Raw genomic sequence first — 27,527 nt, 5'->3', positions numbered from 1 at the left:
ACGTATTCAATTTGCACCAGACAAAACCCTATTTAACAGCAATTACACAATATGTGTGAGCTGGTATCATAGTTGCAGTTTATATGTGCAGAAGGGATTTATAAAGCTGAAGTGTATTCATACAAAAATAATAGTTATACGACTGCTTAGGTCATTCCACTAGAGTGGAATGAGTTTTGTGATCAGTTTATCAATTTCTTCACTCACAAGTGAGATTTTAAGATTTTTGTCAGCAACACTAAAACTGATTTGGCTACTACAAAATTTGCTAACCATCTGTGCATACGAATCAAAATGCCAGGATTATTTAGACAAAATATCTTTTTTCCTTCTGCTCTGAAACATTAAAATAGTGAACCGATAAAAATCAACATGCTAAAAGGAGCTGTACATTTATTCAAGTAAAATTGTTAGTAAGTGCCTATGAAAGAGACTCATTTGGAAAGCAATAAAATTCTATAGGGCTGATCATCTCTTGAACTTACTGGAATGAAAACGGTGTTGATACGTTTAAGAAAAAAACAGATTAGGGGTTTTGTACAGAACTCTTTGCAGTTATAGTCTCTGTTGAGGAAAATGGTTCAGGAGTGTAATTTATTCATACCCTTGTACTTTCTACTTTGGCTTATTTCCAGGACTTGTTTGCCTTAGAGTCCCAGATGCTTATTTGCTTAAAGGGTAGCCCTTTCTCCAGCCGGCTGTCTAACAGTCACTTAATATTTATTTGTTTTTAGAAATGTTTTTCCCTGTGTTCTCAGACCATATGTCACAAGAAGTATAATCCCAACACTACACAGTATTGACGTTATCCTCACTTTCCCATTCTAGACTTTGACCCCATTATGAAAAAACCCTGAATCCCAGTCGGTTACCTGGCCCTATGTTTCCCTCCGACACTGTTGCTCTATGGCCGGTCCTTTTGAGTTTGTGTTCTAACTCCTGTTCTTCTCTTCCACTTAGCTTGATGCAGCTTTTACAAAGATCTTTTTGTTCACTTCTCTGCATATTGTGGAAGATTTCTTCCAGCTACTTACTTGTCTAGTCTTCTTGATATTTAATTTGCCCGGTGCTGAAATTTATCACTGTCTTTTTGCATCATCCTTCAAAATCCCTTCTGCCTGCTTCATCATTCTCTTTTTTAAAACCAAAACAACCCCCCCCCCCCCCAAACCAACCAACTAAAGAGAAAACTCTTATCTTTTAGGTTTTCTCCCTTTCAAGCCTACTATTTAGTCAGCAGCCTGTAAGGAGCCTTTTCTGAATTTTAATAATTAACTTTCATTTTTCCTTCCTCTCCAAACTCCTTGAGTCTGCCATTTGACTCGGACCCTGAAGGTCTAGCATCCCTTGAATGCCTCTCTGCTCCTGTGTCGAGTTCCTGCTCCAGATCTACCAAGACTAATTTCAGTGATGTATCCACTGACTCCTTTTTGCTGAGTCTGATGTCCCCTCTCTGTTCTTATTTTCATCACTTTCCCCACTGTCTTCTTATATGGAAAACTCTTCTAGTATTTCATAAAAAGCTCTGTTTCTGACCTTTGTCATCTTATGATCCTCTATCTGTCCCCACAATTTGGCTCCTTCGGTATTATTTCTGGAAGATCTTCCTTTTTCCATTCCTTGATGCTGTCCCCCAGTGAACTCTTCTTCACCCCCTCACTGCCTGCTTCCCTTGGGAACCAGCTTTCTGTTTTCACGACTTAAACTGACTGTTTGCTTATGGCTCACAAAAGTCCATGTACGCTCTTTGCCTGCCTTCTATAAATCGAGTACCATCACTGTCTGCTTCCACACATCATCTCATTATTTTTTTTTATGCTTTACATCTTCCTCCTCAGCTCATTTGTTTTGACCGCCTTCAGTCACTGAGGCCAGCAGTGCCCATACGTTATGTAGTACTGTCAGATGTTCTTAGATCAATGATTTTTCTTCATTTAGAAGACTGATGGTACGGAGAGTGCTGCTGTCCTCAACAAGTTTAAAGGGTTGAAAGCAATCTTTTAGTTCAAAAAAAGTTTGAAAAATCTAAGGAGTTATGTGAGAAACTTTCAAAAGATACATAAGAAAAATCAATCCTGCTAAATAAGCTTAAATCTAAACCAACAGTTGTCTTTTGCTGAAATAATATCAAGGAAAAAGATTTATCTATAGTATTGATATTCTTAGCTGCTTGTATCCAAGCTACGGCTCCCATCCAGAGTGCTCCATGGAGATGTGATTGCAGGATTAGACTATAATGTAAATCTGGATTTTATACATATGCGTATCTATATACATAGAAACACAGGCCCACAGATGTTTGCCTACCTATACAGAGCACCAGAGGTTTTATTGTCCTAAAATTGCATTTTCTAATATGGATTAAAACAAAACTGAAATTTGGTTTGGTTTTACTTGTCTACTTGAAAATAACACAACTAGCATTTGAAAACAGAGAACATTGTACCTGATTAATTGATTCAGTGTTGAACTAAGCTAAGAAAAAAGTGTATGTTTGAAGACAATGAAGGGCATGCTTTCTAAGTTAGTAGCTCTGACCTTTTCAAGTTTTCCATCTTAAATAATAATTGAAGCCATGAGTAAATAAATTCAACTTTGCCTGCAGATGTTGAACTCTTTAATGTCCTTTTACTCTAACGTAGCCACTGCCTGATATTAACGGCAGAAACAGTTTTATCATGCCCCATGCTGGGGCTGACTGGCAGTCTCTAGGAACTGTTTTCTTTCCTCCAGCCATATGATTAAAATGCAGTTCCAATCAATAAATCTGTACCGTTTCTGTCAATGGTAAGTGTTCGCCTAGGGTTCTTCTGTGTCCCAGAGGTATTTCTTTTCTTCGGTTATTCTGTATTCATGAGAGAACCAAAGTACAATAAGTCTTGTTTACCTAGACTGCCTGTTGAGATTGTTTTTGGACTGCCTGCTGGAACTGGAGCGAGCAATACAGAGCACAGGAACACACCCGCATGCTGGTAGATAGAGATATAGATGTTAGCAGTAAGGTACCTCTTTTAGCATTATTGGGTTCCAGCATAGCCTCTGTGAAGTCTTTCTTTTAGGAAGTTTAAATATTTAAGCATGCACTCTTGCCTCATTTGGCATGTTAGTGGGAAACAGTGTAGGGTGGATTACAAAAAGAGGTTTCAGATTCTGACATCTGATTTCAGCTGAACTTCACCACTTTTCAAGGATGTCAGGTTTGCCTGTTTTCCCTTTTCTTGAATGAGGATTATCTCAGTTGATCAATGAGGCAGTATGTGAGCAAATAATCAGTTTTAGATTCTCTTAAGTAGTAATTGCTTTAATGCAATCGATTAAAAGGGAATTTTAATGATCTTACTAATTGTGCTTTTAAAGGAAACATGACAGCTATTATTGAATTCTTAATTTATTATTTCCTATGGTGATCAGTTTGGAAAATCAAAACATAAGCTTTTAAAATGTGACATCCCCAGCAGTCTCACTTGTTTATTTCTTAAATTTGTATGTCGTCTTTGTAAATAATGGTAAAATAGAAGCAATGAAGCAATTGTATTCAGCTCATAACTTTTTCCATTTCTCATTTTTGTGTTACGGGAGATGCAAGAGAAAGGTAATATTCCTGCCTGAATTCAGCAGAAGGTAGTACGTGTTTCCATGTATATGTACAGCCAAGAAAAGCCTCTAGTTTGTTTCTTTAAAGGACTGCTTTAAAGGGAAGTACTAGACTGTAGCTGCCTATAAATGCAAACGCTAGGTACTAGTCAGCAGAAATAAATGCATTCAGCTACATGTTGCACATCTGAATTATTTATTCAGAAATAATAAGCATGGTTTGTCAACACACAGAGGGTTGTCTGTGTTACATAGTAAAGGTATTGTAAAGTCTTTCCTGGACTAATTTGTAAGTATTCAGGAAGCACCTTATTTACTTTTAAACGTCCAGAGCCCAGACTATAGGGTGAAGCTCACTTATTCCATAAATTTATTTTTCTTAAATTCATAAAGTATGGGCAGCATTACAAATGTTAACGCTACTATTACAGGATCATAATTTAAAAATACCAGCGTTCTCAAAGGGCTCCAGCAGTGTGTCATTTCCCTGCTTTATTAAAATGAATGAACAGATGTACAATTTATTTCTGCTGAACTATCATCTAAATTCATAAGCTATTTCTCATGTGTCTGAAATCCGTGTTGGTTTCCCATTTTCTTTGCCTTAGAAAAAAAAAAAATTACGCTCTCACATTTATCACTCTGGGGATATAAACGAGAAGTATACTCTCCACTTCATTCACTTTAGACTAATATCCTCAATACAATTTAAATCCCATCTTTTCAAGGCTATTCAGCAAAACCTAGGCACTGGAACACCCAGGATCCGATTGGAAAACTCCCTTGCCATCTATGTTGAAGATTGGCAGGTGGACTCTGAGGACACTATCTGTTCTCTCTGACAGAATGAGGTGGCACACAGCTGCTTTTAATCTTTTTGGTTGGCATTTACGATGCTAGTGGAGGCTATGCAATTTCTTTGCAACAAGTTGGGAAAAACCAAAGAAGGGACAAATAATGACTGGTGAGTGGGAGAGGTGAGAAGGTTGGCTGTAATTGTAGTGAAACTTGCAGCTAAGGAACACGTCTGCTGGCCTCAACCACTCCTGAAGATGTGTTTATTTGTCTTGCAGCAGCCTAGGAGCATGGCAGGTGCTCCCTGGAAGTGATAAACAAACAAAACAAGACAATGCCGAGATTAGATGGAATAAAATTATGGAGGCTTAAAAGCGCATGAAACAGACACGTTGCCATGGAAAAAAATGAGTATAAAAATCCCAGACAGTGCGCGCTCAGCCTATCGCCATTCTTATTTGTTGGCAAGGTTTGTGGGCAATGTAAGGGTGATATTTTGCTCTAATTCCATGTGAGGAATGAGTGGATAATATGCCCTAGGCGTTCTGGCAGCATTTCTTCTGTAAACCCTTTTTCTAAGGGTTTGTATTGTAAGCAAGCTGTAAAAATTTTCAATGGTTTGAAGTTGACAACAGAATTCTCAGGCTCAGATTGTGGTTTTTTAGTTGTTTTTTTTTTTCTCTGATAAAAATCACTTTGGCGAAGAGAGTAGTGAAACAGAATGTGAATCAATCTGCTTTCTTCATTTCATAGCTGCTCCGGAATTTAAATGCAGGCTGTTAAATACCTCTTTGCCAGGCAATTCAGGAAAATGATGAAGTAATGGTTGAGATTTGTAAAAAAGCATGATTTTTCTTCAGAAACCTTCTCTGCAGTGGCAGGAGCAGTTTGCCCCTGTGGGACTACTAGGAAAGGGTTGTTAATTCACTAGTAAGAATGGAGGAGTTGTAACTGGAGCAGGTATTTTTTTACAGTGGCCATGTTGCAGACAGTCTCAAAACCATTAAATTTGGATATCTAGTTCTGCCGTTCTTGTTCCCTTTTAATCCTTCCCCAAGCTGAGATGATAATTATTTTCCTCTCCTCTTTCCTTACGTTTTTGTTGCCAAAAGAGAATATGACCAGCTAGGAAAGCAAATGCCAGAGGCATAATTTTCATCTTTTATCTGCAGTAGGGAGGGCAAATGTGATTTTGCAGTTACACCCCATATTCTAGCTGTCAGCACCAAATCCAGTGTAATGAAGAGTCTTGTATGATGGGACATTTGAGACTGGAATCTCAGTTAGGAAGATTCTTCCTATCACTTGTTTTTGGGCACAGAATTATTTTTATTTTTTTTGGCAATCCAGTGAGCTTCATGGAAGTTGATGAGCACCATGGACCTTAAAAATGTTAGAAAACTATGCAAAAGTGTTTAGTTCCCCTTTCTGTTCTGCATAGACTCTTGGATTTGGGCTTACCATGAAACCTGCAGGGGAGGAGTTCTCAAGATATCCTCAAGTCCCTCCCTCCTATTTGTATAATTTCCAGTATTTGCTTATTTTTCCTTCAAGAGCTTTGAAGATACAGTCTCTGTGATCTCCCAGCAATCTACTACAGTACTTCGGCTACCCTGCTAGTAGCAAGTTTTGCCTCATCTCTGATGAGAACTTCCCTTGCCTCCACTGAAGCCCATCACTTCTTGGCCTTGTCGACTATGAAGGTGACGCAAAGACAATCCTTTTCTCTACAACGGTCCTGTGTGCATTTGCTATGCAGATTTGTTCAAGACCATGAGCTTTAGACATCTGCCGCTCCAATTGCTCTTTGCCTTCCACACTGTGGGCAGGAATCGGGTGCTATAATGCAGCTGGGGCTCCCCAGTGCTGAGCAGATGGGAGAATTCCTGCTTCTGTCTTGCACACAGTACTACTTTTTACACATCTCAACACAGTTTTGCTGTTTTCGCAACATTAAATTGCCTTTATTGTCCACGATTCTTTTCCAGTAGCAGAGTAAGTGACAAAACTAACATCTGCTATATATGGTTTCTTCTTTTTTCACCCTCGCCACAGGAGGAGAAGAGTGTATATATTTTGAGCGTTTTGATATGATGGGGTTTTGCCGCTGTTTGTTTTCTTCTATACATGTGGGCTTGTGTTTAATATGGAGCATTTGATGATATCATTTGGGTGTTTTTATTTGTTTTGGGTTTTGTTATAGAACAAGCTGAGGATATTTCATACACAAATGAGAGTCTATAAGCACTGGATGGGGAGCTGTATGTCCCATTTAGGCACACTGTGATCTTCTCCACATCTCTCTGCTAATACACCTAACTTCTGACATGCAATTATCCTGCAGTTCCTATTTTGGGTTTCTCTTAAGGTAAGGGAATCTGACAGCTGTGTCAGACTTTGTGCCGTGGGCAAATGTACACAGGGGCTTAGGAGGAGTTTCATCAATTCCAGAGTTAGTTCAGAGTGAGTTTCATTAAGAGAATGTTTTATAACCATATAGTATTTTTCATTCCAAAGAACCCCAAAGGAACATGGAAAATGGATCCTCTCCGTGGGCAAGCAGAAGATTAAATTGCAACTTTCTGCTGCTTGCAGGGAAAATGGAGGTGTAAGACTTCGTTTCCTTTAATAAAGAATCCTACTCAGGAAAGTTGCCTTAATTTCTAAAGAAGCATTGCAAATAATGGCTAACCTTGGTGTTGTATTGCTACACTCAAAAATCTTATTGATGGGCAAAGAGGAAGCCTACCATACATACAAAGCCAAGAATTTGTTATTAGTAAAATTGAAAACTAATCCAAGTCCATCCTAATCCAAGAATCACTATTAATCCAGATTGAATTACTGCAGAAAAAAATAATAATTCTTCTATTCAGAAAAAAATTCAATTATGATACTATGACAGTTATAAAATTGTTGTACACATCCTTCTTGGCTTCTACCCTTTTCCTGCTGTTATTCTCAACATTTCCTGGTTCCTCTGGGTCATAAAGTTGGTGGTTTCATTCCAGTGTTTGTGGTAGGAACATTATGGGAAGTTGTCAGCACCTGGAGTCCTTTGCCAGGACAAGCGTGATGCTCGTGTTGGTCATTTCTTCTTCCTCCCTTTAGGATCATTTGGGGTCATTTTTATGTATTTGCTAACATGCTTTTACATGTTTCTCTTCATTGGTCTGAAGCTCCAGGCTACATCCAAATTTACTATATATGATGACTTTTACGTTTGTTAGATACTTTTTCTTTGTTGCCTCTAAAATCAGTTTCATCCAGCTCCAGGTCTGCATTTCTTTCACTAAACATTAGTGAGTTGTTTATAGCCACGGGGTGTCCAGTGCCAAGTCTGTGCTTCATATCTCGTTATCCCGTGACTGTACTTCGCCGTATTGTGTCCCGTGTCACCACTGCTCAAAACATCTTTTGTTATACAAGGCCCTTATTTCTCTGTACTACATCACTGTGTGAGAGTTATGAAACTTTGGTAGTACCGTCCCAACATAAAAGAGTAAAAATTAATTAGCTAAATACTGTTACAGCGAAACCAAGTGAAACAAAGCTGCAGGCAGGGCAAGGAAAGTTCAAGCAGAGCAAGCCTGGCAAACCTCCATCCTGAGGTTTGAGGCCTTGCAAACTCCAAACATGGTGTGTTACTAGCAGTGGCAATACCATAGTACAGAGATACACAGTTACTGTATCATTCTGTGTTTTCTAGGCTGCTGTTAGCACTGAACGATTGGGACAGCACTTGGGGCCCATAGGTAGCAGAAAGCAGTTTACATTATTGTGGCTGGTGTAGACTGTGCAGCTGCGGCCCCACGTCTTGACTGGTGATGTGCACTGACTCCTTTTGAAGTGCCGTGAAAGTTCTCCATCATCATTAGTCCACTGAAACTGTGGTAACCAACCCATCTTGGGTCAGGAGGCAGAGGCAGTGGCTGTGGCCGTAGCCTCAGGACTCCCACCAAAGAGTAGCCGTGTATCAGCAGACTCGGGATTGTTATGTAGGATGCAAACCTAACCAGCAGGAGTCAAACTGAGCTGCTGGGCGTTTGTATTCACGTGAGAAGTGCCTTGAGGCTTTCAGGGAGTAGGAAGAGGTCCTTTTTTATATTTCATCCCAGACACAGTACTTGGTGCTTCAGGTGACTGAAGTACAGTGCCGTTATCTTTAACGAGCTTGCCCAAACTCCATCCGAGCGTACACAAGGGTGCTGGGCTGTCTGAATGTAGGACTGTGCTGTATCATAAGCGATCAAAGTCTCTTTGCTTGTAAGACAAATGAAGTGGTACTCAGCTAAACAATATTAGAAATCTACCAAAAGTAAAAGAAGAGCCAAAATCTGGCAGTGGCAAAAGGGACAAATGGAGAGAACTAAGAGGACTTTTCTGAGCCATGGCTGAAGTGTGTAACCAGGAAAACCACAACCGAGCTAAGAAAGTGTGTGTGTGTGTGTGTGTGTGTGTGTCTGTGAGAAAAGGTTATTATACAGGTTAATACAGGCAGTTCTTCCTCTGGTTTTCCTTTCCCCCTCCAAGCTCAATGCCCCTGACTTTATGAGTGAAAATATCACAAGTAATTGAAGTTGCAAACCCCAGCAGAATATTAAATTAGAATTAAGCAAAAATGCTCATCAGTTGGAGCACAGAAATCCTGAGCAAATTTTCTAATGCAGTGTTACAGCAATTGCAATAATTTTTTTTCCCCAACTGCTTCACTAACTGAACTGATTGAATTAAATGTGTTCTGTGGTACTAGCTAACCTCTGACCCCAGTTACTCAGGATAATCAGGGGGGTAATCAGCCTGCTGTGATCTGAGCTCCCAAGGAACAAGAATATTGTAAGGTTCAGGGAGCCTATGTGGGCATTAATCAGATGTCATCAGGGTTTGATTATAAATCCTGAAGACCACCAAATTGATACAACATGGTTTAATTCACTAAAAATTAGGTATCTACATATTAATCATCAAGCTGAATACCTGAAAGTGATTGCTTTTCTAGTAAGTGAAGTTAGGTGTCAACGCTTTGGAACGTCCTGCTGTTTAGTAATAAATATAATGATCAGCATCAGCACAAAAGCAGTATTAGCCAGATTAAAAAAGATTTTGTTCTAACCTCAAATAGATTTTTTCCTTCCTGTTGGAGTTTACAGCTCCGCTGAAATTGTTCTTCATGTTTCTACTCTAATTGTGAGCTTACTCAGAAGCAAGAAATAGTATGTTTCAAGCTACCTGCAAGCGCAGCATTTTTCTCCCTTCCAAGGGGAGAAAGGGTGGCTGCTTACAGTATATCATAATGCTGTGTATAGAAATAAAGTGGTATTTATTGTCCCTTTAGATGATTTCCCCTAGAACTGGCAAGCTCAGTTGAAAAATCTCTATCTAGTAATGTGTGTTAGGATCCAATTAATTGCTGGTGTACTTGCTTACTCTCCTTAGGAAGAGTTCAGTGTGGCAATTTTGATGCAGATGTATTGGCATATTATGTAGAGATTTGCTACAGAAGAGGGGGAGGCAATCTTAAGAGAGAGGAATAGCACAGCTGCCTAACAAACTAATTTTCTTCATACATGTGCTGATTTAATAAGCATTCAACCCTGTGGAAAAGCTTTTTTGATATAAACTAATGATAATACCAAATGCTTCTTTATCTTATTGGTGTCACCTGTATTTCCTGGGAGTTGCCTTTATTTGCACTTGAAATTTGGCCTGCTTGGAATTGGAGGACTTAAGCTGCTGCTCAAGGATTTCCAAGCATACCGTAGCATTAGCTGTGACCAGGATGAAGGAATGTTTCATTTTCATTTATCACAAATATTTTTCTTTCAAGAAAAGATGAAACAAGCGTTGGCAAAAGGAGCTGGGTAGTGGGAGATGGAGACCATGTGTATCCTGAAAGCAGAAAGCAATAAATCTATTTAGCGTAGCTTTGCTTTTTCCTGACCTTTGCCACTTCTGTGCAGTGCCAAACCATACATTTGTTGCTGCATGTTCAATCACTGTTCAGCACTGTATGTCTCAATATATGCTTAAATCTCATGTGTTTTCAAAGCAGACCACCCCAGCTGCAAGTGAACTCCTCTCAAACTGCCTTTTGAAAGCTTCCATCACAGTGCTATATGGGGAGGCTCAGATCACCACGTAGTCATTAGGTTGCATTTATTTCTGTTATTCTTTCTTCTTGACCTTGGGAGAAGAATTTTTCTGTGCTAATAGGGTTGGAGACCCCAGGACCTTGTTGTTCCCTGTCAGGGTAATGAGAGCTCTGTGCTTAACTGGATGTTCAGGATATGATAAAGATTTTTCTGCTATGGGAGGAAAACAGAAAAGGAAAGCGACTATTAATCATGAAAGTTCACCTATGTCTATGATTTCTAAATGATTCTTCTTGTATCATAACTTTTTGATATAGCAGTAATGTTTATGCTCAGTGAATGTTGTGCAAAGAGGATGTAGGCTAGATAATTTGAGGAAAAAAAATCATATATATCCAGTAGTAGAAAGTACATGCAGTAGACTTCATCACTTTGTTGGCAGACTTGGAAGACTTAACTGTGTTCGGACGAATTGACATATGGACTGTTGAGGCCAAATTCTCCTTTCCCCACCCAGTTTTCCACAGAAAACAAAATGCTGGCTAGAGATTTCATTTTTTAAATTCAGACAAATTCTGTATCGCTGCAGATAATACTGCCTGTAAACTTCCATCTGTACCTCCTGCCTCCACTGGAACAGTGTGAAACCTTGCAGAGTTCTTATCTGCTTCCAAAAAAGAGTTTTCAAACTGGTCTAAATTCAGACAGCTCTCAGCTGGAGCGGCTTGTAAATCTAGGGCATCTCATCCCCATCAGTTGGCACAACCTAAAATGCCAGAAGTTTGGGGAATTGATGAAATTCATTGCTAAAATATTCTAGAGATACAAGTTGCTTTGAATGCTTCCAATGGTGCTGCTAGGCACTGCTCACCAAAGACCATGCGAAGAAGCTTAACCACTGTCAAAACATCTGTTGTTGGCAGCATGGGTCGTGATCAGCTGTAAACTGGCACGGTGAATAACTATTGTCTTTGGAAACAATGTCCTCTCAGGGCAGAAAAAGCAAGATTTCTCATTTGGATGCATATGCTTCTTTTGATCAAAGAGCCCAAATATTCTGCCATGGAGAAAGTCTCATTGACATTGTAATTTCCACCTCTCTGCAAAGACTTGTTGGCTTCTTTTGTTGGCTTCTTAACCTGGTAAGAATATGGTTCAGTCTTGCAATATTAAGGTACCAAAACAGAGTGTTTTCATGATGTTCTGAAAAACGTGTAAAGGATTTGAAAAGCCCTACGTTAATCTGTTATTTCCTTAGAGAGTGCTCTCTTATTTGGAAATACTGCTAAATTGTGACTCAGTTCCATCTACCATTTCATAATCAAATTGTATTTAACCTACATTTTAAACCTGATGTTGAACTAGCTGGGTTCCACAACATTGTGACAGTCGCTATGAAGTTGGTGTCTGTATGCAAGAGCTTCATAGACTAATTTATTATTTCCTTATTTATATACAGTTAAGAGGTAATCACCATCATAATTTTAAACAGAGAACAAATAACTATTGGAGCTGCTTGCCAATGAAGTTAATAATAATCTTATCTCTTAGGTTCTTTAAACCTAGAATTGGTGCTTTTTCAGAAAATTGTGCTCAACTTCAAGTTGACAACGTTGATGCTGAGTCACTGGAGATGACTATCCAAAATGCTTAAAATAGCCAACAGCATTACAGAACTCATTTAAATTAGACTATGTGCATTGAAGAAAACTGAATGCATTTTCTGTTAGGTGTTCATGTAAGGCAGGAGAAACACACAGAAAAATCACCTCCAGAACAGGCTACATCATTTTAGGTAATGATTTCCTGAGTAATAAGAGCATCATCTTAAAGGGCTTTTTATTTTTTCTTTTTCCACACCAAGACATGTATAAACCCTTGCTTGTCAGAATGGATTTCTTGGCTTTTTATTTTTTCATCAAATCTGTGCACAGTCATAGCTCATGTCAGTTCTAAGCATATGTTTGGTAAAGTATTCAGGAAAATCTTATTCATTGCTAAGACCTCAAATAATAGAATAGGGGAGTGAACAGACTTGAGTTAATAAAAATGTAATAAATCATGAAATTAGGATTTCATAGAACATTCATTTGTAACTGTAGTAGTAGTTATATAGATGAACAAGATCCCTCTAGAATTTTATCTAGGAAATTTTTGTTCTTTGACCTATTTAGAATAAAGCATTCTTTTTTTTTTTTTTTAACTTCTTCCATTAGTTTGCTTTTGTATAGCACTAAAATACAGTCTTTATACACTTATGAAAAGAAATCCTGGAAGTTACCTTCCTAAAGAGAAGTCACAAAATCTCTTCTCTACTTCCTAATGTAAACATGACAATAATTTAAAAATCATTAGTAGCTTTCATCTGCTGAAGCTCTTGTCACTACCCAGCTCCCTCCCCATCAGTACAGAGGGCACATTGCATTTATTTATACCTGGGAGGAGACCAAACCCACTAGAGTAGTTTCTCCTTCATTCCTCTAAATCTCCTAGACTTTCTAGCAAATTAACTGGTCTCTGCATATGCATGTTACAGTTAAGGTATCAAAGCAATCTTTCTGTTGTGATAAAATTCCCCTTTTATCTACCACTCTGATGCTCAGAGAGTGAATTCATCTGTCCTGCTGTTAAGAAACCTAAATGGTACAGGCAGCGACTTCAACAATTAAAGAGGAAATCTTTTCTAGACACATTCCCTGTCCAGACAAACCTCAAAAATGTGACTGTCTGGGAACTACTAGGAGGAATTTGTTGCTTACGGTTCTGACCCATGGAGCAAATGCATCCCACCTGTAACTGGGACTGGCATGTAAAGCAGTCTTAGTGGCATAGGAGAGTTTGCGTAAATTCTTTGTAATATGAGTAGGTGGCTTCCACACATTTTTCTGTTGGTAAGGTAGTATCAGTAAACTCCACCATATCTGTTCAGAAGTTAATCTTCAGCATCAGAAAAGTTGGTTGGGGTATGAAAAAGTCTCTGCTGAAAATGAAAGAGGAGCATTTAACAAGGCATCCTTCCCTTCCCTTGTGCCTGTCATTAGCATAAGTGAGAACTTTGTGGATTCATGGGGGGGAAAAGCCTGTAAAACTTTCTGCTCCTAAAATGCAGTGGATGAAAAAGAAAAAAAAAAAATCCAGCTAAGTCTATTCTATTTAAAGTTCATTCTATTTAAAGAAGGCATCCAGCATCTTAGAAAGAAGATAGGCTTAACACTGCTCCTGATGGGAAGTGCACTGAGGAAGAAATAATACGTAGCAGGGTTGGTTGAATACAGTGCAAGTGGTCTCATAAAAGTGAAAAGCAGATATCTCCCTGGTCCCTAGGCAACACTGATGTTGTAACAGGTGAATAGGTGTAGTTTCCTCTTTCAGGCTTGGTCAGATCGTCATTTTCTGTGTTGCTATTGTTTTAAACATAAGGTTTGTTCTACCTGGGGGGAAAGAATTTTTGATAGATAAGAAAATAACATCATTATTTCTTTGAGTTTTTCTCAAAAGTACCTTAAGTGTAGTAAATATTATAGTGACCTTTCACTGTCCTCTGCTCACCTGGAGAAAGAGTATTTGTTTTTCTACAATACGACTATCATTCTAGAAGTATCCATTGTATTTGTGTGTACTTGATTTATTCTGGAAGTAATTGAATTCACCTTGCATTTATGGATGGAAAAGTGAAAAAAGAATTAATCTTTTCTAAATTATTTATATATTCTGGAAAAAAAGAGAGTATGTTTGTCTTCCTTCTGAATCTTCAGACAACTATACTACATTTGAGGTATGCCCTGGAGGTAACAGGCTTTGAAGCAGGCATTCAACATATGATTAATACATGTTAGAATTATCTTTTTGCCTTCACTCAGTGAGGCCGTGAGCTGGGCTGAGAAAGAGTCAAAGTCTAGTGTAAACAAAAGTCTTCAAAACGGTTCCAAACAAGTGGCTATTTTCAAGTATCCTTCACTATCACTTATTTACAGTCCCTGAATGGCTTTTTAGTTTTCTGCAAGCACATAAATGAGAGGATAGGAATACAACATCAGCTCTGAATGGGGCTTCAGCACTGCTGTGGGAAAGAAGCAGAAAGAAAAGGTCTTTAAATTCATTTGTGAGTCTTATGAGGATCTTAATCTGTAGATCTTCCTAAGTTTTCAAAGATTTATGGTGTCTGCAAGAGGGATGGAAGGACTCTGCACATTGCCACTCTGGCAACCTTACAGGCAACTCTTGCGGCACTCAGCAGGTTATCTATCCATCCATTTTACCTTGTCGGTTTTGCAGTCTCCCTGCCCTGCTCAATCACGAATCCTAATACCTAAAGAGTTCTTGAAGTGGTCCCACTGAATCCCAGAGGTAGCTTGGCTTCATCACAGTGGAAAACTGCTCACAGAGGAACTTGCACCTGCAGCATGGGGAAACAACCTGATCAATGCTTTCTTATTTCTTTGTTGCATTACTAGTATTCCTTAGAAGTATTTTTTCCAAGCGGACTGATGACACCAAAACGAGATAGTCATGTCAAAACTTGCCTTTTTTTGATCATTCGTGATTGATATCAGTGATATTAAGCATCTTTGTGTTTTTTCAGTAAAAAGGCACAGATTTATAGAGCCTACAGAAATTATAGCTATGTTACAGAGAGCAGAAGTTAATCTTTGGCCTTCCATTTAGCTAATTAATCTTTTGGATTTGTTGCAGGCTGCAGCATATAGTGGGCAAAAATACTCATTCCATCTTTCGTTACTGAGCAGCACTTTTATTTTGTAAAGTACCTGGTGTGTGCCTTGAAAGATCACAGGGCATTTACAATACATAGCCTGTGAAAGTCATTCAAAAGTAAAAAGTGAAAATGCATCCAAAATTATTATGGTCAATTTCATATATTCAGAAAGATTTTTTTAAGCTACAATTGAATTCTTTCTGTAATTTCACCAGGGAGATGGAAGAATATTAGGTACTTAGAAAAAAATATAGAATAAGCTGAAAGAAACACTTTAAGTTAAGAAATAATATAGTGCCTACGAGCCAGCATTATGGCAGTAAGACAATGACAATTACTACAGACTGTTTAGGTGACTCATAGCATTAATTTGTGTTTTGCATCTAGTTTACACCATCAAATCCTTGTCATACTACGATAATGCTTTATATTTACATAGTGTCTTTCATTTAAATGGCTTCCAAAGTGCTTCATATGTTGCTTCATGTACAGCTTACATCAACTTAATCCATTACGTTAATACAGCTATCTCTGTAGTGAAATACAGCAGCTATTTGTGCCCATATAGTAAAAGCTATGCTCAGTTTTAAGAGGGAAAATACCTTCAAAATCTGTAGACGAGATTAGGGAGAATGTAATACCAAGTAACAATTTGCCCTGACCACAAAATTGGCAATTAAATTGCTCATATGGAGAGTTTGGTATAAACTGTAGTTGGTCAGGTCCTGTTTTTCAGCCTGCTGGGGCCCCCCCCATAGCAGGCCAGCACATTTGGTCGTTGTACCGAGATAAAAGGTGACTGAAGAACCATCAGTTTCACTTTACTCAATGCACAGATGTTACGCTAAATATTTCCACCTAGTACTTCGCCTGCCTAGTTTGTGAAGTCTGATGAGCTCCAAGCGCCAGATAACATGATTTATTCTCAGCTGGCAAACTGGGCTTTGTGTCCCACAAGAAATGTCCATTACTGACATTTATGAGATTCTCAGTCCCGATTGCTTGAGAATGCAGACCTTTGTGATGACTCCAAAAATTCGTTTGTCCTTGGAGATATTCCAGATACAGAGGCATGGAAAAGACATTGTTTCCTTAACAAATAAATATTTGCCACTCAGGTGCACACATACTGAATGACAATGTGCAAAGTAAAAGACACAGAGCAAGCAGATTACGAGAGATTTTATAAGCCTGTCTTCATATTTTCAAGAAAGCAGATAGACAAAATATGGTTGCAAAAGCAGTGGACTTCAGTGGAAGAGGACAAATACAATAATACAGTTTCCCTGGGGAATTTCTGAGACAGGTGTGTGAATTAATATATCCCATTATTTTTCATCATTTACGATATACAGATGAGGAAACAAACACGTGATAGTAGCATAGAATACCTTCAACTGGAATATCGCTCTGATAAATGCAAACTGACATGCAGTTTTAATTTGTTTGTTCTTGACTGGGAATCACAGCATGCAGAATCTTAATGAGCTATGGGGTAGCGATCACCAACCCCAGACACGTTTATCTTGGATCATGTTTGCTGCTTGCGGCAGCTCTTTAATTTGAGTATATTGGTACCCCACTCTGAGAGAGTTTTTCAGTGGCTTCGTAAAGGTATTAAGGTTATTACTGCATGCTCATGCTGTTGCTGGACAGTAGACATTCAGGTGATTCTGATGCAGTTAAGTTCATTTGTTTCTCCGTACTCTGAGAAGCCAGTAAATAAAATCTTACTTAGTACAGAAGCTTTAAATAAGGCTGTCAGGTAAGAATCCAATTTTCATACAGGTTAGGTACCATTTCCAGTTTTCTTTGAGGCTGAGACGGGGTTACTGCCTGGATTCTCAGGTGATAACATTTTACAAAGTGATCTTTTCATGCATCTGCCCCATGGCAGAAATCTGATAAGATTGTTTTTTCTTGAGACAGTACAGAGCCATTTTGCCGTTCAGTGAGAGCTGTCACTGTAGTGTCCCACCAGTTCGCCACAGAGCTCAGTGTGGAGCAGGATTTGGCTGTGTTACTTTATATCGTGGCGCTGCCAGGAAACAGCTGCTACAATTAAGCTATGGTTCAATTTGTTTCCCCATTTGACTTTTCCCTTTAACTAGCCTTTGATGCAGGCCTAATTATTCTCAGTAGATACCTGCCATCTTGAATGTCCTATACTTGGTAAGACAAAATGCCTGCCAGCTTAGAACCCTAATTTTTCATTTTATCTTCTCAAGCTTTGCACATTGTTTGGAGCAGGCTTGCAAGATCCAGGGAAGAGAGGACTAGAGTTTGAGTGCTGAACTGAGATTCTCTTTTCTGCTCAGAGCTACCCTGGGTGGTGTTACATAGGCTGTATTCTAACACAGCTATTGTGAATGTTGCTCATCTGCTTGCCATGCCTTTACTGACTGCTTTGTTTTAAGAAACATATCCACTCACAGGGACCTCCATGCCTAGTGGAACCGTCTTTGTGATCTCTCACAAGAATGTCCAGTGGTCAATATCTACCTCCCGTCAGTCCATCGTGACAGCAAACATTGCTCACTCATTAGTTTTTCAAGTCCGTTTGTGCTTCCTCACAAGCTACCCTCACACTCTTGGAGGAACTCTTCATCTACATCCATCACTATATTTCCTTGATGTCTTTCAGTTCCCCATTAAAAGTCTCATTTGCCTACAAAAACCTGATGATTAAGCACAGAATGCTGGCTGCTGATCACTCATTGTTTCCTTCTAAGTTGCTATCAGTCTGTTGTCTGTCTTTCTGTATTTTTTTTATAAGCTTTAGGGTGCAGAAAAAGGGGCATTAGGTCTTTTTTTTTTTTTTTGCTATGTTTCTAAAACTCTAAATATGACAGAATTACCAAAATTTCTAGGCTGTATGCATGATAAGCACAATAAATGACAATATGGCATATCACTCCACGGAGCAAGTTAACCTTACGTTTTCAAATACTCAGTAGTAGTAAATGAACTCCTTCCAGCCAAATGCAACTCTGGGCCAGGGTATTTGTCTTCCAAGTTATTCTTTTTAATGTGGGTCTAGATGATAGCAGTTTAAATAAAGTACTGAACTCATCTATTTTATTCTTAATTTATAGTGGTGCTTAGGGGATGTGCAGATATTTAAAAAGAGTAAAATCAATTAACTTGTGATCCAATTATTTATGTTAGCCACTATGGGGTTTTATTTTAGAGCATTGGATCAGACTCTCCCAGTTAAGCACCGTGCTTTGAGAATGCAAACCTTTCATTTTGAAATATGATTAATCTGTGGTTATCTTTTCTCTATTTCCAAATCTAATTCCTATTTTTGTCTTTTCATAGTTTTTAAATTCCCTTCTTTACTTCTGTTTTTGAAAGAGGCCCAGTATAAATATAACAGATTTTTCCAAATACTAGGAAGTCTATTCTTTATATAGAGGTGGCTTGACAGGCAAAAGAGTTCACCTTCTAGATAATATATGTTATATTTTTCTGGGCCTCTCTATTTCACAGTAGATGTTTGTCTTTTGCAATCACAAATCTGTGATTTATTATACTTTTCACATTATAAATTTAGAGTAGACCCATGTGACAACTTCTGTGATTTGATCATTCTGCCTTTTCATCCATCTTGAACAGATTTTAGTCCAATGTTCTAGACAGCTTCAAATATCCTCTGTGTTTATATGGTCATTTCTAAAATGCAGAAAATGCTAGGAGTGAGTGTACCGCTATGCTTGGAATTATTTGGCTCGGCACAGCCTTTGCCCGTAGACGTCATTTCCTTGATGTGCTGGTGTCAGAAGCTCTGCAGTTTTATGCCCCCAGCAAGTCTGTGTGCCCCTTCTGCACTACTAACTCGCTGCAATTGAAGCTACTGAGAGCCTTTCCTAAATAAGGACAAAATAGGAATGCAGAAGAAAGCCAACCCTAGCTGAGATATCCTTGAATTAGATATCCTTAAACTGACATGCAATATTTTTTGAACTAGCTGGCACATCATGGCAACCTTTTCTATCATAGTCTGGCACTGGTGGGGGAAGCGTAATGAATTTGTCTCACTGGCTTCACAATTATGTATCTGAATAAAATAGCCAGATCTTTACATATTTTACCCTAACAGGTGTTACTGTTCCCAAGGTGATCCAGGGAGTATTGAACACTTAATTGAATCAGACTAGTGGATTAAGGAAAAGATTTTTCAGAAGGATCAATATGAATTAGGAGCAGATGCCCAGTCAAATCTAAGGGTTAGATTCTTTAGGATTAGGTTCCTTGAAGTCTAGTCACCTTTTTACATAGCTAAATAGGAATTGTTTGGTACTGAAGACTTGCTGGAAAAATTCAGGCTCTTATGGTTCTGATGTCTCATTCCATACATGCTCAAGCTGAGACAAATGAAATAATACAAAAGTATCAATCAGGCTAATCACTTATTTTCAGTTGGAGTAAGAGATGTCCAAGCGTGCTTTCCAGTGACAGCATTTTGCTGAGCAGGAAGGAATACAATCTTGGTAATTATTCCTCTGTTATTTCCAAGATTCTTAATAGAGCTTTTCTTTTGATTGGTTTCAAAGCAAGCAAAAATATTGTTATATTATCATTTGGAGTTAATTAAACTGCAAATGAGCTTAATGATCTGTCTGAAACAGAGCTCAATCACAACCTGTTACATATTAACTATCAAAATCAAAGGAATCTTTAAATTCTTTGTTAAATATACCGAAGAAGATAGAAATAGCCAATCATTAATGTCATCCTTTTATAAAATCAGGTTTGAGGCTGGATAGCTTGAACAGAATGCATTCACTCAAATTACACAGCTAAATTGAAAAAGGGGTTGGAAACATAGTCAAATCTATTGGATGAAATGGAAAAAAAGATACCTGAACACTGGAAAAGACATGGTTGTCTCCTCTGTATTTTACTATGAGGAAATCCATTTTACCTACTATTTGTCCAGATTGTGAAATCCATATATTAATAAAATGCCATTTTCTGGATTCAATATTCTCACAAAATCTTCTGTAGTGTTATGACTATAAGACAGAGCAAAAGACATTTAGTCTATTCAGGTCTTGAAGTCACTTGAGGGATTTTTGCCCTTGAGTGATATATTGTCACTGACAATGTAGCTTTTAAGCAGTGCACGTACGGCAAACCCTATTTGTGTCATTAAAGTTTGTAATTTTGGACTTTTGAAGGCTTAATCCCTAGAAATGCTAAGATTTCCTAATGATCTATAATGGTACTGCTGATGTTCAGCACTTCTCAGGATTAGGTATGTTATCATTCTGGTTTATCCACCTATAAAGCAGGTATTATCTTATCACTCTTATATACGGTGCTTTTAGCACGTCAGCCTCAAGTACTTGAAAGGTGAGGAGTATTATTAAGTCTGACCCTTACAAGCTTTTTCAATGGTTTGCTTAATGTTTTTCCTACATAAATAAGAATGATGTTATACACTGTTTGTCTGGATAGTAAATTAGAATTTTCTCATAGGGCTTGGCTAGCTGAATAGTACAGCAGTGCAATAAACTTCACAAGGTCATAAAAAATTCTTCCACTGAAAAAAGAAAGTAACACTGACTTTTAGTTATGCAGACAAAGTGGTAGCATGAGGTCCAATTATTTTTAAGTCTTTTAGAGCAACCCCTCCAAAAAATGGTATGGGAACACTTTTTGTGAAAAATGTTTTATGTATTTATGACAGTGTAGTGAAAAATTAATATGGGTGGGGTAATTTATGAAAATACTAGTCTGAAATGCAAAATTGCATTATTTGTAAATAACAGTACATTGGAGGGCAAGAATGGGCTATACTAGTCAGCTTCCTCTTCTGCTTAGCTATGAGTATAGTTCCTTTTCTGATAGCATATGCACCTATGGAACACTACATGCATATTCTTTCAGGATTCACTTTTCCAGTAACACGAGATGAACCGTCGTCTTGTGATCAGAACCATCCAGAGCTTGATTCCTATCACATCGCTGCTTATCTGCCATCTGTTAAATGAGAGCAGCTGTAATGTGCTACCTTATATTTCATAAGTGAGAATGTATTATTTAGAGCCTATAACATTCAGTTTCAGTCAAGGATTACATCTTTCTCCTGTTGTGGTAAATAATTAACGTCGGCTTGGATATTGCATGTGTGTGTGTGGTCATTAATTGAAAATAGTAACAATTTCCTCTACATTTTTTTTTCTAGTTTCAAGCCACAGTAAAGGAGGGAGTCACAGGTGTAATAGTAAACTTAACTGTTGGTGACCGAGATGACCCAGCGACCGGAGCATGGAGAGCTGTCTACACCATTATTAATGGAAATCCAGGGCAGAGTTTTGAAATCCATACCAATCCCCAGACTAACGAGGGAATGCTCTCTGTTGTCAAAGTAAGAACAATTTTCTGTTGTACTGTATTAGTACCGTAAGGTGCACTCACTGGATTTACTGCATAAAAGGCGGCACAGCAAGGATAAATTACTCAAAAATATATAGATGGCTACCAGCTCTTGTCCAAACAACATGCATAACCCCTTCTTCTGTCTCAGTAACCTTACTTCTTTAGTCATAAGGACCTGCCTGTTGCTAACTACATTGCCATTGTGCTTAAATAACAGCTAGTTTTGCAGAAAGCATCACAATTAATAGTGAGACTTTACAACAAAGTTTTGTTTGTGACTGAGGGTACGATTAGAGTTCAAGGGCCCCATTTTGTTCTCGGTTAGCGAACACAGATGCAAATACCAGGGAAGTAAGGGACGTGGCTTCAGACTGAACTGGAGAGGTGTCTGGTCCCACATTTCTAAAGTCTCATGAAAAAATTTATTGCCTGTCTTTGTATGAAGATAATCCTATATCTCACACTTTAATAAAAAAAAAGAAAATAGCCCCGGTTTCTGCCTGTACCAGAATTTTCTCTGATTGACTTCAGAAGAGGCATTTTCAATTCTTAAGACAAATGGCACGTATTTCCATGGTGGTGCTTTTGATTTCAAGTAGGAGTTGAGAAATTAGCCTTATGTTACTTATCATAAGTAGCTATTAAGTATGACTGATTTGTTAGCTAAATGCATGTTACATCATAAATAAGCATGTATATATGAGAATTAAATTATATGTATGAGCTGTGGCAAAAAAGTATATGCTCTTGGATAGAGGGACATCTCCATCTTTCATTAACTCCATTATGTTCATTATCTTCAATGAATTTTATAACTACCATTGTGCCTAATGCTAAACTCTGACCAAGTATCAAACGCAATGAATGCCATTGTGCCTTTCTGGCTAATTCTATCTTCTGCAAGTTTGCAGTGGGGTACAAGGAAAAAGTGTTAGGTACTGTCTTTGCGCCTTGCACTCTGATTTTATGATATGTTTTACAGCCTTTAGACTATGAGATTTCAGCGTTTCACACGCTGCTGATCAAAGTAGAAAACGAAGACCCGTTGATTCCAGACATAGCCTATGGCCCCAGTTCCACGGCGACGGTTCAGATCACTGTTGAGGATGTGAATGAAGGCCCAGTTTTCCACCCAAACCCAATGACAGTGACAAAACAAGAAAACATCCCTATTGGCAGTGTTGTGTTAACAGTAAATGCCACTGATCCAGATACTCTGCAACATCAGACTATCAGGTGAGTGCAGTACCCTCTAATTTTCATCCATCAGAAAGTGAGTGTGTCTTTTGTGCCTGAGAATTTGCCTGCCAGTACAGAATTAAATTAGTCTGGGCTCTACATAATAAGAAGTGGCCATTTGCTTTTTCCTGCAATGAAGAGATTCAGTCTGATGAAGACAAAGAACTGCATTGGACTGTGGGCAGTAGTTTTCCAGGCTATGAAATTACTGCAGTAGAACAATCGACAAGCAATAGACATAGCTTTGCATAGTGTTTCAAAATTACTTTTGACCTGCTCGTTTATTCCTCTTCTTTCATGTAGAGCCAGAGAAAACGTGTAAAAATTGAAAATGTGTATAGAAATAATTTATCTGCTTTACATACAGTTTAAGTCAGTTTATGATTGTTTATAACTTCTCTTAGTGAAATAATGACCATACATCCACGTTCAAGGGGTGAAAAAATATTTCCCAGTGAAACACTGAAGCTACAGTAAACTAAGACCTGGCCTTGCCTAGAGAGAAGGAAGTAAATTATTATTCCTGCGCTATGATAATATAATCCCACACATGTGCCATGTCACAAAGAGCAAACCTAGGTATTAAGTGGTGCCATCATCTTATACTTTGATCCACCTGATCTGGTGTTTTGGTTTTAGATGTGTTGAAAAATGAAAGATCAACCACTTTCTATTCTAATAGTAAATTGACTTTCCAGACAGCTTTTCTCAGCATTTGAGAATTGCAGGTTAGGCACTACAACTAAAATCTACATCTGTGTTTAAGTTTTTGTTCTTACTTGTGAGTCTAATTTCCCATAGATATCAATGTATATAAAAGGGCATAAACACTTTTGTGAGAATGACTTCAAAGCTTTGCCTGAACGATGTGCGCTGTCAATCTATACCATAGACGTAGATTTCTTTACTATCACAGGTTTGTTTAGCAGTGATTGCGCTCTTTTTAAGGAGGGTTTGACATACATACTGTTCTACAAAAAAAGCAAGCTACTGATCTTGAAGACGTTCTCTTGTCAGTAACAAATGTTAGTAAGCATGCCATTGCAAAGGACTGCAGTGACAGCCTTGGATTCGAATGGTGAGAGGGTGAATTTAAGCAGGTGAGCGTGCTGATCTCCAAGGAAGGAGGAAAAAGGCAAGGCAGATAATTGAAAGTTCCAATTCTCTGCATCACCTCTAAAACACCTAGGTAATGGAGTACAAATTTTTCAGGTTTTCTCTATCAAAAATGCCTTTGAGTTCTGCCATTGAAATATCAGTTTATCTGAAGGATGATTCTTAGCATAGGTCATTCCCCTTGTTTTCTAATTGTATGTATTCACAGAATGCATTTTTATTGTGAATTTTTGTTTTTGCTCCAAAGATTCCCTATTTCGTTCACTGTGGTCACACAAATTTATGTCTATGGCTGGAAAACCTATGGAGTTTCTATTGCTTGTCAGATACAGCAACATGACCCTCAGCAGCATTATTCAGAACCTGGCTTGTGTAGGGAAAAGATATTTATTCCCTTTGGGATTGGGACTGAGTTTAAGAAACAAAATTATTGAAGTTCTCCATAACTTTGTGTATTTTCATGGGAGATAAGAAAAGTCATATTAATTAATGTAACAGTTGATTTTGTGATGCTAAAAGAGAAAAGCCAAGAAAATAGAAGGATTTGGTTATCAAAACCAGCAACCCAGAAACTATTATCTGAATTTTTTCCCTTGACCTACTGATTTTGGTGAATTTTTCCTAACCATATTGACACGGAAATTATAGGACGTACCAATGAGTCACTGAAAACCGTAAGTTAGCTTTATGGTTTGTGTGTAACCAGTTAAGTAACATAAAGACTTTTTGCAGTCCACCACATCTCACAGCTGCTGCAAAGGAACTCTCAAATCTTAACTATAACTAGCTCATAATCTAAATAGAATTTTCCCAGAAGTTTTACCATATCTGCATGGCCAAAACCTGGGAGGTTTGTAGCAGAAAGCAGGATTTTTCTTTTCTTACCCTGCTTGTGCAGAAAAGAAGAGCAGAAATAAGCTAGATTGGGTTGGGAATGAAGCATGATCATATATGGAAACTATGTAAAAGGCAGTGGCTGTGTAGGTTAGAAGAAAATAATGCAAAGGTAATGGAAATCTGGGAAATGGTGGAATGATTCAAGAAAGGTTAATCTGACTACCTGTATCTCCTTTTGCTAAAATAACAGGGAAGTATAAAATAGCATTTTCAAAAGATGCTTTTAACACTGACAGGTATTATTGAAACATATAGCTACTAGCAGTGAAAAAGGAAGACTAGTATTATGAGAACAGCATCTGCAATTAAGGATAGTGTAAAATGGCATGTATAAAGACCAAAGCTACTCACTAGTCTGGGTCTGGCCGAAACATTTTCTCATAAGTTCCTACAGGCAGGTGTGTATTTAGAGTTTGGGCCTAGGTCCAGGACTTTTGTAGAGAATGCATACCAAACTACATGGTTCTCAGGCTAAGCTGCTATAAATAGTATTATCAGAGTCCTTACTCTGATTATACTGGTAAAATAAAGGCCAAGCAGGCACAATACAGACTTTTAAACAAGATACTACACTAAATATCAATGACCACAAGCAACTTTTGTGTCCGCAAGAAGCAGTGAATGCCAGATTTGTATTGTGTGTGCTGTGTGATCAATGTACATCACCCCCAATGAAGTATGTATCTGTTCAAAATGTGCAGACGGATACAAACAAAAGAACAACAGAGAATTAGTAATGTTACTTTCTTTTATTTTCAACCTATAACAACTGAGATATGTCTAACTGCAGGGATATTTTTAGATAGTTTTCTATATAAATCTTGTAGGAGGGGCTGATGATTATTTGTAATCAGGAAATTTAGTTACTCTACTAGATATAGCATCATAAATGCATTTCAAGAACCATGAATAGTGTATAGAAACCATTTGTGCCATTGTCCACATCTAGGCTGAATTTATTCTTTGAACGTTGCATATCTGAATCAGATTCAAATTACTTATCTTTTTGAAAAACGTAGCTTACTTTGTAAAAATTCCTGAAGACAGCTGTACTTTCGAAGCAATTTTCTTTCTTATTCTTCAGCTTGAAGTGTTTTTGCAGGCTGAGAATTTCATTTAAAAGCTCAAACAAGCTGGCAAAAATGTATTACACTGAAAAAAATATGACTCCAAGTGTTCATGAGACTCAAAAGCACGTACCTTGAGCTCTAGCTATTTGTCTGCACACGATTAGCGGTGAACTTTCATGGTGTCAGCTCTTCTCTGATCTACCGCTGTTAACGTTTCAAAGAAACTCAAGGTAGAGGTAGAAACATCATCCTGGAAATAAGAACCGAATGCTCATATTGAGCAGCTAAATAATGTAGTCATCAAGTTTAATCTTACTCTAAATTGTACCTGTTTATAACTAGGTTAACACTAACTTTCACAACTATACCCAGATCTGTGATTTTTTATGAAAAGTCTGCAATGAACGTAGTGAGCTTTGGACTATGGATGTTGTAGAAAGGAAGGAGCAGACAGAACCAGTGGTTTTTCCTGAACACATACCTTTGGGTGTAAGATATTTGTTCGGCTGTGATCACTCCCAGAAAGAAAAGGAAGCTGTTGAAGTTGGATCTCCATTTCTTAGATTCATTAACCTATTTTTCTTTTTTTTTTTTTTAAGTATTTAATTCCCTCTACAGTTTCCAACTTTTTTAGAATTAAAAAATGAAAGAAATCCAGCAGGCCCCATTTTAATTATAACCCAACAATTTATTAATAGAACAGTAATGAAGTTTCTGAAATTTGATTTCTTAATCAGGGATCATTGTTATTTTTGTGCCAGATTTAAGAGTTTAATTTTGGGTGCTTCTTCCCAACCTCTGAAATTTTAATCAGAAGTTTCAAGTGTACATGTCAATGAGAAGTTAAAGGCCAAATTTAATAACATTTTCTACCTTGGGAAATTAAAAGAACCACCTCACTCTCTGAAATCCATTATTAACAGTAGATCTTAATTAAACACAGTTACGGTCCTCAATATTTGTCTGTGTGAAGAGATTGGTTTCAGTATTTTTCCCTTTTTTGGATTCAATAAGTCCAGGATATTCAATAGTTAGACTTTTAACTACGTGTAAATAAGTTGTTTACTGCAGTGTATTTGTAATTTTTAATTAAAGCAACATTGTTCTCTGGTTTCATGGCTTATCATGGCAATATATTTTTATTACCTACTGTGCTCTTGGATTTTAAATTATTTATGTAAATATATTATGGTGGTATTTATTCGCAGTAAGCAATGTGACAAAATGCTTCAGAAATATCTTCACAAGAAAAGTTTATTATAGCTCTAAAGCATATCTAATTCATTAAGTAGAATTAAAATGCAGTATTTGAAGCTGGAAAACTTAGAACCCAAACTGCAGCGAGTTTCATGGGAATATGAAAGACTGCCAAAAATATCTGAAGCAATATACGTAAATAAGATGTATGTTTGTGTGCATGTGCGTGTGTAATTTTATTTTATCTGCACCTGAATCCAGCTGACCCCGCATAGTATAAGTGGCTTTTGGAGGCATAGGTATATTGTCTTAGTGCTGAAGTCTCAACTGTAGAAATTTGAAAGCCAATTTCTTGCTTGGAAGTTTGCATCCTTTTATTTGATTCCAGTCTCCTTATATCCCCGTATCATTAAGTTAGTGGCATTA

At 37.8% G+C, this 27,527-nt stretch overlaps 1 protein-coding gene across 3 annotated transcripts in view; it reads left to right on the top strand.

Moving 5' to 3' along the window:
* Nucleotides 1-27,527, top strand: part of CDH13 (cadherin 13) — a 518,714-nt gene that overhangs the window by 431,559 nt on the left and 59,628 nt on the right. For all 3 annotated transcript variants that reach the window (XM_075039933.1, XM_075039934.1, XM_075039932.1), the window contains exons 9-10: nt 21,389-21,571; nt 22,565-22,818. In XM_075039933.1, coding sequence (XP_074896034.1) covers nt 21,389-21,571; nt 22,565-22,818 — 437 coding nt within the window. The remainder of the gene's footprint in view (nt 1-21,388; nt 21,572-22,564; nt 22,819-27,527) is intronic.

This window comes from Buteo buteo, chromosome 11, assembly GCF_964188355.1.
Source record: "Buteo buteo chromosome 11, bButBut1.hap1.1, whole genome shotgun sequence".
Lineage (NCBI taxonomy): Eukaryota > Metazoa > Chordata > Aves > Accipitriformes > Accipitridae > Buteo > Buteo buteo.
This window is presented reverse-complemented; position numbering and strand designations above follow the sequence as displayed.